Here is a 14032-nt window from a genome sequence, read left to right as displayed (position 1 = left end):
TTTTAGCAATTGATTCATGGTCATGATCAATTGCCCAATGGCTGGTGTATATATATGTTGCACATGATGCAACGTCTTTGCTGTTGTGGCAAAAGGTGGCAAAAAAATTGAGTCACTCAATTACCTGGTTACGTCCATGATACGTGATGTCATACATTGTCATGTGTCCTTTACAACCCTATCTTAATCCACCTTGCTCTTATTTGTACCAACCTTAAGCCACTTTAATTCACTTTACTTCTTTAATTGTCTTTACTCGACCTTAAGACACCTCACTCTAACTTGTTCTAACTTTAATTCTGTATTACTACTGACGGAATAGAAGATGCCGATGACATCAATGATGATGATGTTCTTTGTCACCACTCGTTGTGGACAATGCCGGCTTTTCTGCCTCATGGGACATATATTACTTTTGTATTAAGAGAGTGAGGGGCTTCGAAAGCCTCAGAACAGAGAGCAAGCAATCTACTGTGCAACACTGCAGGCTCCCTGATGCATGCAGCTGAATAATATTCGGCTCACATGTTCATGGCAGCATTGCCTTTGGATCGGGAATGTTTTCTTACGATGTCCAAAAATTGTTTCAGTGCCACCTAAACTGTTGATTATATAATCTCAACCTATCACCACAGGGACCAGAGAGAAAGGCCCATTCTGGCACAGGACATTAACCAGTAATGCTGGCTGGTTTCAACTGCACCTTGCACAATCTGGGAAATGCTGCAATGGGACTGGCCAGTATATCGGCAATCACTGGAGAAACGACATTTTGGCACAACCTGAACCAATACCATACTGTTGGCACTAAAAGTGCATAGGCTGAAGATTTTACAACAAAGCTGTACCTCTGCAAAGCCTAGACTTGTATAATAAGTCTGGAACCAGTCCACAGTACTAGTATGTGCAACCAATGCAGTGTTTTATTGATTTATTGATTTAGTTGAAATTCAGCTTTTTCCCACAGCCTCGTAGGAACTTTTGATGCAGATAATGCATGACATGCTCCATATTGCACGAGAGAGAAAGAGCCCTCAGAACAAACTGCACATGAAAACTGATTTGGTAAGTCTGTCGCCGAAGGAGAGTTAGAAAACAAGTTCTGTGCTCGGTGTTGCCATTACACCACAGTTTACAGTTACATACACAGACTTACTGCCACCACTAGCAAAAAAGGCAGTCCTTAAAAAAACATGGGTTAATGACCCTGCGCTCCATGCTAACAGGGGACTTTCAATGCCTTTAGTGAAAAATGACAAAGAGACACACATCCTTTCTTTGGACTGGGAGGCACAGCCCCCTCGCACAATTCAGTGACACCAGAATCAGACGAGGACTGCTATCACAGACATAATCTCGCAATTTGGTAAGAGCCTCAATACTTCTGTCGCCTTCAATGATGCCATAACTCTAGGAAAGCATGGCTAACATAAGAACTGGAACTGCTTCACTTTGCTAAAAAAGAAATACACCCATAAAAACGTTTCAGATGAACAGAAGTTAGAGCTGGTCACTGATTTATTTAAGTGGGATGTATGCTAGACTGAAACTTTTGGTGCACAACCAGCCACAGTGTATATCATAATCAGGTGAATAGTATGTCTTTTTGAATTGGCTACACTTAAAGCACTTGTTCAGGGACTGCACCACTATAACTGGAGTACCGTGAACAAGATAACAGCTGGAGAATAGTGTTTTGAATTACTGCCAAGGAAGTATAAATACAAGTAGCTCTTACGTGCCTGGGAGTTAAACAATGGTTATAAAAGAAGGCCTACTCAATTTTATTTAGGCGAGTTTTCTTCCAAATAAACTTATTGTGCATTGCCACATTCCTGAATAAACTGTATACCTAACGAACTTCATGCAGGGGCTTAATGCAATTGTTCAAGTTCCTTTTTAACATTTCTCAGTACAGCAAATGAAGGGGCAACTTTCATGAAACTACTTTCACTACAAAGAGTCTTTGTAGCTCTCTCTAAATGAAACATTACTGACACCAAACAAATATGCCTGATTAAAACTGCACTGCTGATGTCTAGTACAGGTAAAGCTAAAAGTAAGTGGAGCATGCGCTCAGTGGCCAAATTTTCATGCTGCACAACTCTGCAGAGCCCTAGCACAACTTGTCACAAAAAAATATGCCTGCGCTTGACTGTGATCACAGTTGGCACATCCTGTGCATTATTATATGCCCTTGTCACAGGCAACCTGAGTAATATCGTGCTACCTGTGCAACTTCACAGGTGCTCTGTCGATATTGACATGAAAGTCTCGGCAATTTAATGTGCTGTACACATGAAAAAGCCCTGGCTCTCCATAAGGCCATCAGACGATGGCAGACTACCGATTGTAGAAGCGAACTTCGCGGCTTCAGAATATAGTAGGCAACTGTGTACAACTCAGTGCTAGTCTTATGCCAGAGGTGTGACCAGCTGAGTCATTCTGAGCGTGGCACAACACTTTTGCCCCCTGTGCTGGTGATGTAGCTGCCAGTACGCAGTTGTAGATGCCATGCAGTGTCACTCAAGCCATCATTGATTACAAGATAGAAAACTTGCAACAAAGATAGCAGGGATCATGGCTGCCCAACACTGGCCATACATATCAGATACAGCTAACGCTGCAATGGTGTACAGAACATGCTGGCAATTTCCCATGCGTTCCAATAATTCCTTACTGCACACTTGCAGAGCTGTGACGGGTGATACCGTATAAAATGGTGTGAGGTTCACACTTTTTTTTTCATAATTCTGACAAGGTGCAGCCCTTATGTGGAACTGAACTTTTTAGCCAAAATTGTAACGGTCAAGGTGGGGGTGCAGCCTTTACATGGGTCTATACGGTATGTTTGATTTCTCATGTGAAGCACATTCACAATTTAAAACAAAACTTTACTGAATCAGCAATCCACTAGTGAAATCCCATTGGGTAAGAAACATAACACTGAGGATGCAACCTGTGCACAGGCTGATTCACCTAACCCTCACTCACCAGGAACAGTAAGAGGGAGCTGCAAGTGCATTCTTCAATCCTGTTGCAAGCACAAACAGCATGGGAATTGCAGTATGCGCTTGATATTGCTTACAGTGGTGTACACATTAGCCACTTCACTATAATTCAAGTACCATTCAACAAAGTGTCATTTGGTCCACCTCACCTGTGACAGAAAAGTCAGCGAGTTGGTTAGACTGACTAATTGGACAACCAGGTAGAAACTGAGTTCTGGACATGCAACTAATGCAAAAACACAAAATAGATTTCATTAAAACATGGTGGTGCAGTGTATCTCAAGACTGTTTCCTCTGGCCTAGGCTGTTGTGATGAGGTGATGCCAAGCTTTTGTGCTGGTTATGTCGGGCCAATTGCTTCCCTTGCCCAACAAAGTGCACATATACTTGGCGTTCTTACACCCTGCGTGAGAACTTTTGGCACCTGCTGCTACAAACCAAACTTCTGTGTGGGAGTTGCGGCTAAACACTTGTTCGTTGGCAGGCACAAGCACCCGACAGACACGCAACACGAGGGCTAATTAGAATTCCAGCAGAAGGAACCTTTGTAGTCGCACTGGTATTGGCAGCAGAGGCACGACGGTTGGCAAGTGCTGCGCGCCAAGGTAGCATCGCACAGCACGTCGCCCAAGCTGCATCAATGACCGTGGTGAGCAACAGACAGCGAGAAGCCGTGTCCGCAGCTTGTTGTCTCGTGCCAGCACGGCTGGCAGCTCCCCGTCACGGTCTCTCAACTCGACATGTCCCATTCCACGCAGCAGAAGTTCGAAAGCGCTCTCATCATCGGAAGACTCAAGCCCTGCAGCAAGGAGCACGGCGATACGGGCCAGCGGCACCATGCCGCTGTAGTTACGCAGATCTGGCGATGCATTGTGCTCGAGGAGGACACGCACCGATGGGTAGTTGCCCTGGACCCAAGTGAAAATTAACAGAGGCTGTTAGGTTTACAGATCTCAGCACGCTACCTCTAAAACATGTGCTTTGTGAGCACTTAAAGTGTGCCTTCTCTTTCACTCTCTTCAATTATGCTTCAAATATGTAGGTTTTGCTGCATTATATACCAGCGTGATGACAACTGTTAGGACCACTTCCTGGTTTCTCTTAATGCCAAATATGCCCTTGCATGCCTGAAAAATTTTAAAAATAATTCCTCATGGTTGATAGCACTGGCAATATTTTCACATCCCAAAGGTTCTGAACTTGCTATTAATAGTACTACATCTCTGGTTATTCAGAATGCTGAGAAACTAAGGGCAGTAATGTCACTGGAAACTGTCCCAATGATCTGACCCAGTGTAACTGATTTTCTCGCACGCAATCAGCGAAGGCTTACGTATGGGTCATCAAGAGAAGTGTCAGCAGCTAAGCTGATGCCACAATGAACTTGTACATTATCAGTGAGATGTGCAACAACTGTATGCTAAAAGTATGCCGTGATTATGCAACAACTCAAGTTAGTACACAGACAAAAATAATGGCAGCTCACAACAGAAGAAAATTGGCTTAAGCATAATTTTTCTTATTTTTTTCGTCAGCTGTAATCTACATATTTAACTTTTCCTTCTGCATCATGTCCACAGGCACATGGCAAATGTTGCAACACAGCTGTGGTTTTGTGGGAATCGCTGAGCGCACTATTTGAATGTGTCCCACAGGCTTCGGTTGCTTTCCAGATGGCAACAATGGCAGCTGCACGTGGGTCTCAGGTTGCAACTTAGAATCAACAACTCTCTGCCGTTTGAGCAAGCCTACAGCCTGATCATGAATGACAGCAGTGTTTACGTAATGCCCTATTCGTTTATTGTAAAGTTCCACAGCTCACTTGCTCCCATCAGTGCTGTCTTTCTTCTCAATGCAATATGCTTTTTTCCTGCCATCAATGCCCTTGTTTACGACTTATAGAAAGTTCACTTCCCCCTCCTTTGGCCACCCAAATTTTTAACCTTCTCTACACCCTAAATAAAAGAAATTCGAACCTTTTGAGGCTTGTATTGTCTCCCAACAATAATCGTTATCTATCTTGCATGCATCTTATTTGATGCTGAGCTCTCAGTACTTTGAGATCATGAACAGCAAATAGCAAATTTGTTTGGGAACAAGATAAACCCCAGAGGGTGCAAAATACTTTTAGTGTGTACACCTACAGAAATTGATAAGGAATTAATTGTAAGCTCGCAGTTTCACATACTACATTCTCTTTGTCATCAAGACACTTGTACAATTCAATCAATACCCTAATCTTTGAATCTCTAGTGATAATGGATGCATGGTAAATAGATTGTATCTAGGACTTGCGACATCATCCAGAAAGTGCAAACTCCTGTATCATGTGCTCCGTGTTCTGCTGACAACAAAAGATCCTCTGATTGCATGCTGTTGCTGATAAGCATAAAGCTCAGTTGGCAGAGTGCCCAAGTCAAGAAGTTAAAGGTGTTCACTTTCTTACTCAGCCAGTGTTCTTATGGATAACCAAAGGCAGTCTGTTTTAAGGTGAAGTTCTGCAAAAACTGCAATATTAAGTAATGCCCCAAGAAAATTTGCCTGGAACACGATTCATGCCACACATAAACATTTCATGCCTAATATGCTTGAAACAGACACTGTTGTAACTTCAGGGGCACCATTGGTGGCCATTCATTCGCATTATTACTGTGCCACCACAGTGCTTCACACAACCACTGAAAGTGACTGCCACAATCCACAAGCTCCGTTTGTTCCTTGAAAGGCCTATCTCAATGTGGCCACTGGAGCTTGCAGACAGGCAACAGTTCAGTTCTTGGTTTGAATGGCCACTGAGAGTTCACATTTTACACTGCCATTATGGGTACCTTCAGGATTCCAAGGCTGGCGCACACATGCACTCCGCCCGGTGTGAACGAGTGAAGATGAAAAGCATCCTCTGATAAAATCTTTACCCGTTTGCATTTACTTGTAATCACGATAGCATGAAGAAGCACATCAGTGACCATTTTTGGAATAATGATTTGGCATCCACGTGAAAATGTTGGGCACTTCAGTTTGTGCACTTCTTGCTATGAAAGTGAGCGTTCTGAGAACCAAGTGAAAGCAGAAGAACTAAGCAAAGGCAAAGGAGTTAATCACAAGAAATCCAGATGGCTACCTGGCACGAGAAGAAAGGCAGCTGCCACTTGTGTAGCCTCGCCCTCATGCAGGGTTGCCGACCGGAGTCAACATCATACGGGGTATAAGCCGGTTACCCTGCACAAGAGAAGTGGTTGCCAAGTGGCTACCCTCTCTCTTGTGCAGGGTATGTCACGTGCCCTTCACAACTAAAAATTGGATGATGGAGGAGCACAGAAAAAGAGGAAAGGTGGGGAGTGCAACAAATGGTGCAAAAGAGACGTGCAGCACGATCACAGTCTTTCAGACAACCTGTCCTTTAAGGGCAGGAAGAAGTTTTTTAGTAAAAACGTGCAGGCCAAGAGAAAATCCAAAGCTTGCACACTAAAGTAGTGATGCACCAACCCACTGATGATTTCACCATTAGAATCGAACAGTAGGTGACACTGCTGACCCCTCCATCACTCGGAGGACTTCACACTGGACAGAAGTACCGTCAAAATTTTCTTCTTGTAGTTTATTTATTTTTGCATTAAATGAAGGTGCAAACCCTTTAAACCAAAAGAAAAAAGCAAATTCTATTAAGTGCCAGATCAACCTAAATAGTTTACTGGAATACTTTATTTCTAAGAACCACTTTCAGTTTGGGTATCCAGAAAGTAGAAGCATCACGTATGCTCATTTTGGTATGTATTTTAATTAAATTCTGGGACTTTACGTGCCAAACCACAATATGATTATGAGGCACACCGTAGTGGGGGGCTCTAAATTAATTTTCACTAGCTGGTCTTCATTAACGTGCACCTAATGCAGGGTGCCCGAGTGTTTTTAGATTTTGTCCCTGTCGAAATGCAGCTGGGGCCTGGATTTGATGTCGTGTCCTCTGGCTTAGCAGCGCAGTGCCGCAGCCACTATGCCACCACGGCGGGTGTTGTGCAGCTTCCACTTGCTGGACTGCATGCGGATGAGAAGCCTCTGCCAGGCTCACAGTCACTGGCTTTTCTGTCACATTTTCTGTACTCAGACCTTGCCAGTAAGTGAACACAAAATAAAGTGAAAGGAAATGACGTCGTGATACGCTGGCTCTTTGCCACAAGTGATTGCTGTGGCTGCCAAATGCGAGTGCAGCCAGAAAAAAATGAACTCGGCACTCTTGTTTATTTATTTTTTGTTTTTGTTTTGGGCAATGCAATTGTATCTAGCCTGATTGCAACACACTGATGGCAAATTTTGTTCTATCCCAGGATGCCATTGTAATGTTGATGAAACCATGTCTTGTATTTTGAGACCATCTTTAGTATCAACTTACAATAATTTCCCAACTTTCATACCAGCTAAGTGCAATGCTTTCAGGTACAAGAAGAATGTCTCAGAGCACTGATATTTGGCCTTGTTGGTAAGGCATACTGAGGATTGTTTAAGCACGTTGACAAACAAGGACTAGCACGCGGATATGCACAAGCGTCACAAGTGGGCATGCACAAGTGTCGTAGAGTTTTTACAACTTAGAAATGTGTTAGTAATCCTTCAAATTGTGCCCCGTGCTGATTTGTAGTTTTTTCTGTTTCTAGCAAAAATTTCAAAACGGCAATTTCTTAAAATAAGATGAATTAATTGAAATTCGTGCATTAGTGACAAGTGCATCGTTAGATGTCTTATCGCCGACCATACTCCATGTAGCCCTACATTTAAGGTACAGGTTTGAGAGTTGGGCCAGTTGGTACATAACAGAAAGGTAAAAAGTGACAAAAAGAACAATGAACACAAGCAAAAAGACAATGGTACGAGGCTGCTGGTCAATCCAGCCTTGACTCGTCTTGTGAACATTGTGTTTCTGACTACTTTTGATGCGACGGCGTCAAACGGCCCAATGAGCGAAAAAGTCTGTTGTCTGTAGCAGCGAAATGGCACCTAGTGTCCCATTGGACGTGCTCGGCAAGGTGCGCTGCAGTAACCATAGGATGGTAAGAACTCGAATTAGCCTAGACTTGAGGAGGGAACGGAAGAAACTCGTACATAAGAAGCCGATCAATGAGTTAGCGGTAAGAGGGAAAATAGAGGAATTCCGGATCAAGCTACAAAACAGGTATTCAGCTTTAACTCAAGAAGAGGACCTTAGTGTTGAAGATATGAACGGTAATCTTATGGGCATCATTAAGGAGTGTGCAATAGAAGTCGGTGGTAACTCCGTTAGACAGGATGCCAGCAAGCTATCGCAGGAGACGAAAGATCTGATCAAGAAACGCCTATGTATGAAAGCATCTAACCCTACAGCTAGAATAGAACTGGTAGAACTTTTCAAGTTAATCAACAAGCGTAATACAGCTGACATAAGGAAGTATATTATGGATAAAAATGAACATGCTCTCAGGAACGGAGGAAGCCTAAAAGCAGTGTAGAAGAAACTAGGAATAGGCAAGAATCAGATGTATGCATTAAGAGACAAAGCCGGCAATATCGTTACTAATATGGATGAGATAGTTCAAGTGGCTGAAGATTTCTATAGAGATTTATACAGTACGAGTAGCACCCACGACGATAATGGAAGAGAGAAAAGTCTAGAGCAATTTGAAATCCCACAAGTAACGCCGGAAGAAGTAAAGAACGCCTTGGTAGCTATGTAAAAGGAGAAAGCAGCTGGGGAGGATCAGGTAACAGCAGATTTGTTGAAGGATGGTGGGCAGATTGTTCTAGAAAAACTGACCACCCTGTATATGCAATGCCTCATGACTTCGAGCATACCGGAATCTTGGAAGAATGCTAACATAATCCTAATACATAAGAAAGGGGAGGCCACAGACTTGAAAAATTATAGACTGATCAGCTTACTGTCCGTAGCCTAAAAAGTATTTACTAAGGCAATCGAAAATAGAATCAGGAACACCTTAGACTTCTGTCAACCAAAGGACCAGGCAGGATTCCGTAAAGGCTACTCAACAATAGACCATATTCACGCTATCAATCAGGTGATAGAGAAATGTGCAGAATATAACCAACCCTTATATATAGCTTTCACTGATTACGAGAAAGCGTTTGATTCAGTCAAAACCTCGGCAGTCATGGAGGCATTAAAGAATCAGGGTGTAGACGAGCCGTATGTAAAAATAATGAAAGAGATATATAGCAGCTCCACAACCACCGTAGTCCTCCATAAAGAAAGCAACAACATCCTAATAAAGAAAGGTGTCAGGCAGGGAGATACGATCTCTCCTATGCTATTCACAGCATCCTTACAGGAGGTATTGAAACCTGGATTGGGAAGAATTGGGGATAAGAGTTAATGGAGAATACCTCAGTAACCTGCGATTCGCTGATGATATTGCCTTGCTTAGTAACTCAAGGGACCAATTTCAATGCATGCTCACTGACCTGGATATGCAAAGCAGAAGGGTGGGCCTAAAAATTATTCTGCAGAAAACTTAAGTAATGTTTAACAGTTTCGGAAGAGAACAGCAGTTTACGATAGGTAGCGAGGCACTAGAAGTGGTAAGGAAATACATCTACTTAGAACAGGTAGTGTCTGCGGATCCGGATCATGAGACTGACATAATCAGAAGAATAAGAATGGGCTGGGGTGCGTTTGGCAGGCATTCCCAGCTCATGAACAGCAGGTTGCCATTATCCGTCAAGAGAAAAGTGTATAACAGCTGTGTTTTACCAGTACCCACGTACAGGGCGGAAACCTGGAGGCTTACGAAAAGGGTTCTACTCAAATTGAGGACGACGCAACAAGCTACGGAAAGAAGAATGATGGGTGTAACGTTAAGAGATAAGGAAAAAGCAGATTGGGTGAGGGAACAAATGCGAGTTAATGACATCTTAGTTGAAATCAAGAAAAAGAAATGGGCATGGGCAGGATATGTAATGAGGAGGGAAGATAACCGATGGTCATTAAGGGTTACGGACTGGATTCCAAGGGAAGGGAAGTGTAGCAGGGGGCGGCAGAAAGTTAGGTGGGCGGATGAGATTAAGAAGTTTGCAGGGACAACATGGCCCCAATTGGCACATGACCCGGGTAGTTGGAGAATTGTAGAAGAGGCCTTTGCCCTGCAGTGGGTGTAACCAGGCTGATGATGATGATGATGTCCCATTGTCTGTGACGCCACATCATAAGTGTGCCTCAACGGAGCAAAGCTGGCGAAAGGGAACACATGCTGCCGCAGTAGTGCGCGAGGTTTTGCGTGAGGGGATAAGGCATTGCCACAATGCCACATCAACCTCGCTCTCGGAAGTCTGTGTCATCCGTGTGTTCCTTGTCTGCACAAGCTCTCGCCTGTGTTTAAAGTGTGCCTTGATAAAAGCCAAATCAAAATGCACTAAACGTCTCAACGTACTTGCTTGCCCATGAGGAGTTCATAACTCGAAGAACTGCTCAGCGGCATTCAAATGGACATTAATGCTTTTGCATTCACAACTCATAAGAAGTGCTTAGGTATCCTCGAATTTTTTCCACCTTAAATTTCTACAATTAAGTGCACATGGTGGAATCACTTTGCGCAGATGCTCATTATAAATATTTCCTATGGCTAAAACTACTTATATCATCATTCATGTTGCATGGCTATGGCTATGAACTAAGGGTGGTGAAATGCAGGAAATCTTCCTGGCAGGCAGAGAGGAGGGCATGGCAGTGTGGTTGCATTTAAAAAAAAAAGAGTGCCAACATATTTTAGGAATAGTAGAAACTGTATTATGCACTTTTTGCACATAAACATATGATACTTAGCAGGTACGAAAGCCAGGAAACGCTTATAAATTATTTTAAGTTTGCATTAAGGGTAGACTCAATGTCGAATCTCATGGCATTTACATTAGCATGAGAGTGCTGCACGCATTCTTCTTTTGCCCATGCTCGTGTGTGGCAGCCGTAGCGATCACAGGAATAAAGTGAGCCAGTGTGTCATGACAGATTCACCTCCTGGGTACCAAAAGTGAAAATGGTTCATAGAAAAAAAGGCTATTACAGAAAACTATTTAGGGCCCCCTGATGCTAGCCATTACATTCTTTTTAGGGTTTAAAAAGTTTGGATCTTCTTTTAACACACACAGACACAGACACACACACACACGCACACACACACACACACACACACACACACACACACACACACACACACACACACACACAAAAAATTGGAGGACGCTTAAGCTTCGCCTTCAAGAGTGGAACGCGACAGCGTTCCCGTCGACCCGCCAAGGGGTGTAAGACAATGGGCTACGGCGCAGCGACTACGCGCCCCGCATCGGACGCGGTGAGCGTCGAGCAACGCAGCGTTCGGCGCGACAACAAAATGTGCGCCTGAGCAAGCGACGCATGCCTGAGCCTTAGAAACAGCTCGTTTCTAAGGCAACACCGCGTTCACTAGAGGCGCTTTTGTACCGCTTTGAAGCATCGAACTCGTGGCTCAGTGGTAACGTCTCCGTCTCACACTCCGGAGACCCTGGTTCGATTCCCACCCAGCCCATCTTGGAAGTTGCTTTTTATTTATGAAGTGCCTGCCATGATTTATCGCTCACGGCCAACGCCGCGGACGCCGACACCGACGCCGACGACACCGGCTTTTCTGCGACACGAGCTCCTTAACGCTATCGCGTTAAAAAAAAGAAAAGTCTAAAATGTCATGACAGTGCTCCTTTAAAGGGCCCTTGACCAGGCCCCATAGAAAATTTTGGTTATATGCTGGAAGTTGTTACGTGCCCTCAAAGAGCGTTCAGCTGCAATAATTTTTAAAATTGGTTCATTAATAGCCGAGATAGAAATATTTCAGTGCTGCAAACCCATGATTTCAGGTGGAGAGCGCCACTGCAAAGAGAGACACTCTCTCTACTTGTCCTCTCTAACCTTCGCAAGTGAAATTCCTTCCATGCGTTCTCCCATACCGGACTTTGAGGATCGCGTCACGCATACGTCACGAGCACTGCCTTCATTTTTTTTTTGTGCTCCTCGCTTTTGTGATGCACGGCGCACTTCCACTGACGGTGTTGCACATGAGCTGTTGTGATTGTGTCGTTTCACGCACCGCATGATTGTGTGCTGTGCACGAGGACACCTGACTAGCGGTACAAGTCAGTGCTACACAAACATTGAGGCAGACACAAACGGATCACAGAGCATGATTGTGCACTGGAACATGGTAGAAAATGGCATAGTTTCGGTGTCAGCGCATGCGACTGCACCACGTGGGAATATGCAACCAAAACGGAAGTACATCTCTCTTGCTGCGGTGTGAAGTAAAACAAAAACGTGCAGATGTTTGGTTTGTACATTCATTATTTCTGTAAGCTTTAATTCATCTGTTGAAGCAACACAGATAACAGATGTTGCCTTGAATAATTCTCGAAGTCACATGTCACCATGAGCAATGTCACAGTGTAAACACGTGTACGTAGGCGCACTAGCACGTGTACATCACCCCTCCGGCATGGAGCGCGGCGCCCGTGAGGAGAAGGGCGAACGGCATTCAGTTTGAAATTCCAGCTCTTCTTGTGGCGCGTGTAGCAATGTAATACTTGGCAGACATGATCATTAGTGCGCACTGCATGCACGACGCTTGTCAGCTCAAAATGGCCAGACCTGGTGAGGGGCCCTTTAAGTGTGGCAAGAAACTGGCTAGCATTAGAAGGAGAAGAAGAAGAAAAAAGAGAAAGTGGCTTGATCACAGTCAGAATTACTACTTCTAAAACTCATGATTCACATAATAGGTTTTTGACAAGTCGCATGAAGGTATGCATCCCTTTACTAAAAGAAAAGTGATGATGATTATATCGGGTTTTCTGGAGAAAGGGACAATAATGCAAAAAATGTCCATGATATACTGAAACAGGCTCTGAATTACAGATATTAGCTGGGAAGTTAAAAATAAACTCCGATAGCAACAAAATTGCTTTATAGCAATTTTGTTGCTATCGGAGTTTATTTTTAACTTGCTAAATGCTTGCTAAAACGCATCAAACATCACCAAAACGATACACTAAATTGCAGAATGGCAAATGTAATGCTTACAAGCTTCAATGGGAAACAATCCAAATATCAACATATCCATTTGTACTGTGATTTGGTGTTTGCCACAATTTCTACAGGATGCTCGGCACAATCAGAAGTGCACATTGGGCTAGCTGCTCTAAATGTAAAATCTGAGGTCATAGCAAGAAAAGATTTACTGATGTAAAACAAAGTAAATTACTGAGAAATATGTCCATTCAGGGAGCTTTATTGCCAAATGTAAGATGCTGAGTCTTGTGGACTGCAAAAGTTAACAGAACATGAGAGCCAAAAAAAAAAAAAAAACCCACACACATCTTAACCTAATGAGCAACATTAAATACTGTTTGCAGGTAGAACTTACATAAAGAGAATAATAACATGGATATGAACCACAAAAAGAAGTGCAAGTGTTTTATTGTCTTTGCATAAATCTTAGCAGTGTACCATTCATTTATGACACATTTTGTAACTGAAAGGTGAAGCCTGCAATTGTGTACAGTTTCAGTCCGCAAGAAGATCTAGTTCCTTACCATGCCAACCTTTGTGGCCACCGGCATGAGTGCAAGTGGCAGAAGGCAGCTGTCTGAAGGAGCTTTCCCAAAATTTAAAGGTGTCCTCCAACACCAGTTGACTTTATTACAACTAACTGGGAGAGGTGGTGTGAACATCACCTTGTGTGCCTGCAGTTATTGGTTAAGCATGCAGTGTGTTTACCATATTCCGAATCATTTTTAATACACCTTTTATGTTCCCTTCTTTACTTTTAGCATCTTGAAATTCTTGCATGTTCAATTTGTACTTATTACTAAAACATTTGTTTAACCACCCTGTGAATCTTACAAACAGCATGCGCTGTTCAATGTCAGCATGAGCATAACACGCTACAATCCACATGCACCATACTCGTGGACAACTTCCTGCGGCAATGAAGACAAAGCTACCGGGGGCAGAGCTT

The 14032-nt window shown here is 43.4% G+C and overlaps 1 protein-coding gene across 1 annotated transcript in view; it reads right to left on the bottom strand.

Annotated features, from left to right (window-relative positions):
• Positions 1-914: 914 nt before the first annotated feature.
• The window catches only part of LOC142568002 (ankyrin repeat and SOCS box protein 8-like), a 40308-nt gene continuing 27190 nt past the window's right edge, over positions 915-14032 (bottom strand). Inside the window, exon 3 of the mRNA XM_075678094.1 lies at positions 915-3919. Within this exon, the coding sequence (XP_075534209.1) occupies positions 3533-3919 (387 nt within the window). The 3' untranslated portion in view covers positions 915-3532. The remainder of the gene's footprint in view (positions 3920-14032) is intronic.

The sequence above is a fragment of the Dermacentor variabilis genome, unplaced genomic scaffold (genome assembly GCF_050947875.1).
Source record: "Dermacentor variabilis isolate Ectoservices unplaced genomic scaffold, ASM5094787v1 scaffold_15, whole genome shotgun sequence".
In the NCBI taxonomy this organism is placed as follows: Eukaryota; Metazoa; Arthropoda; class Arachnida; order Ixodida; family Ixodidae; genus Dermacentor; species Dermacentor variabilis.
This window is presented reverse-complemented; position numbering and strand designations above follow the sequence as displayed.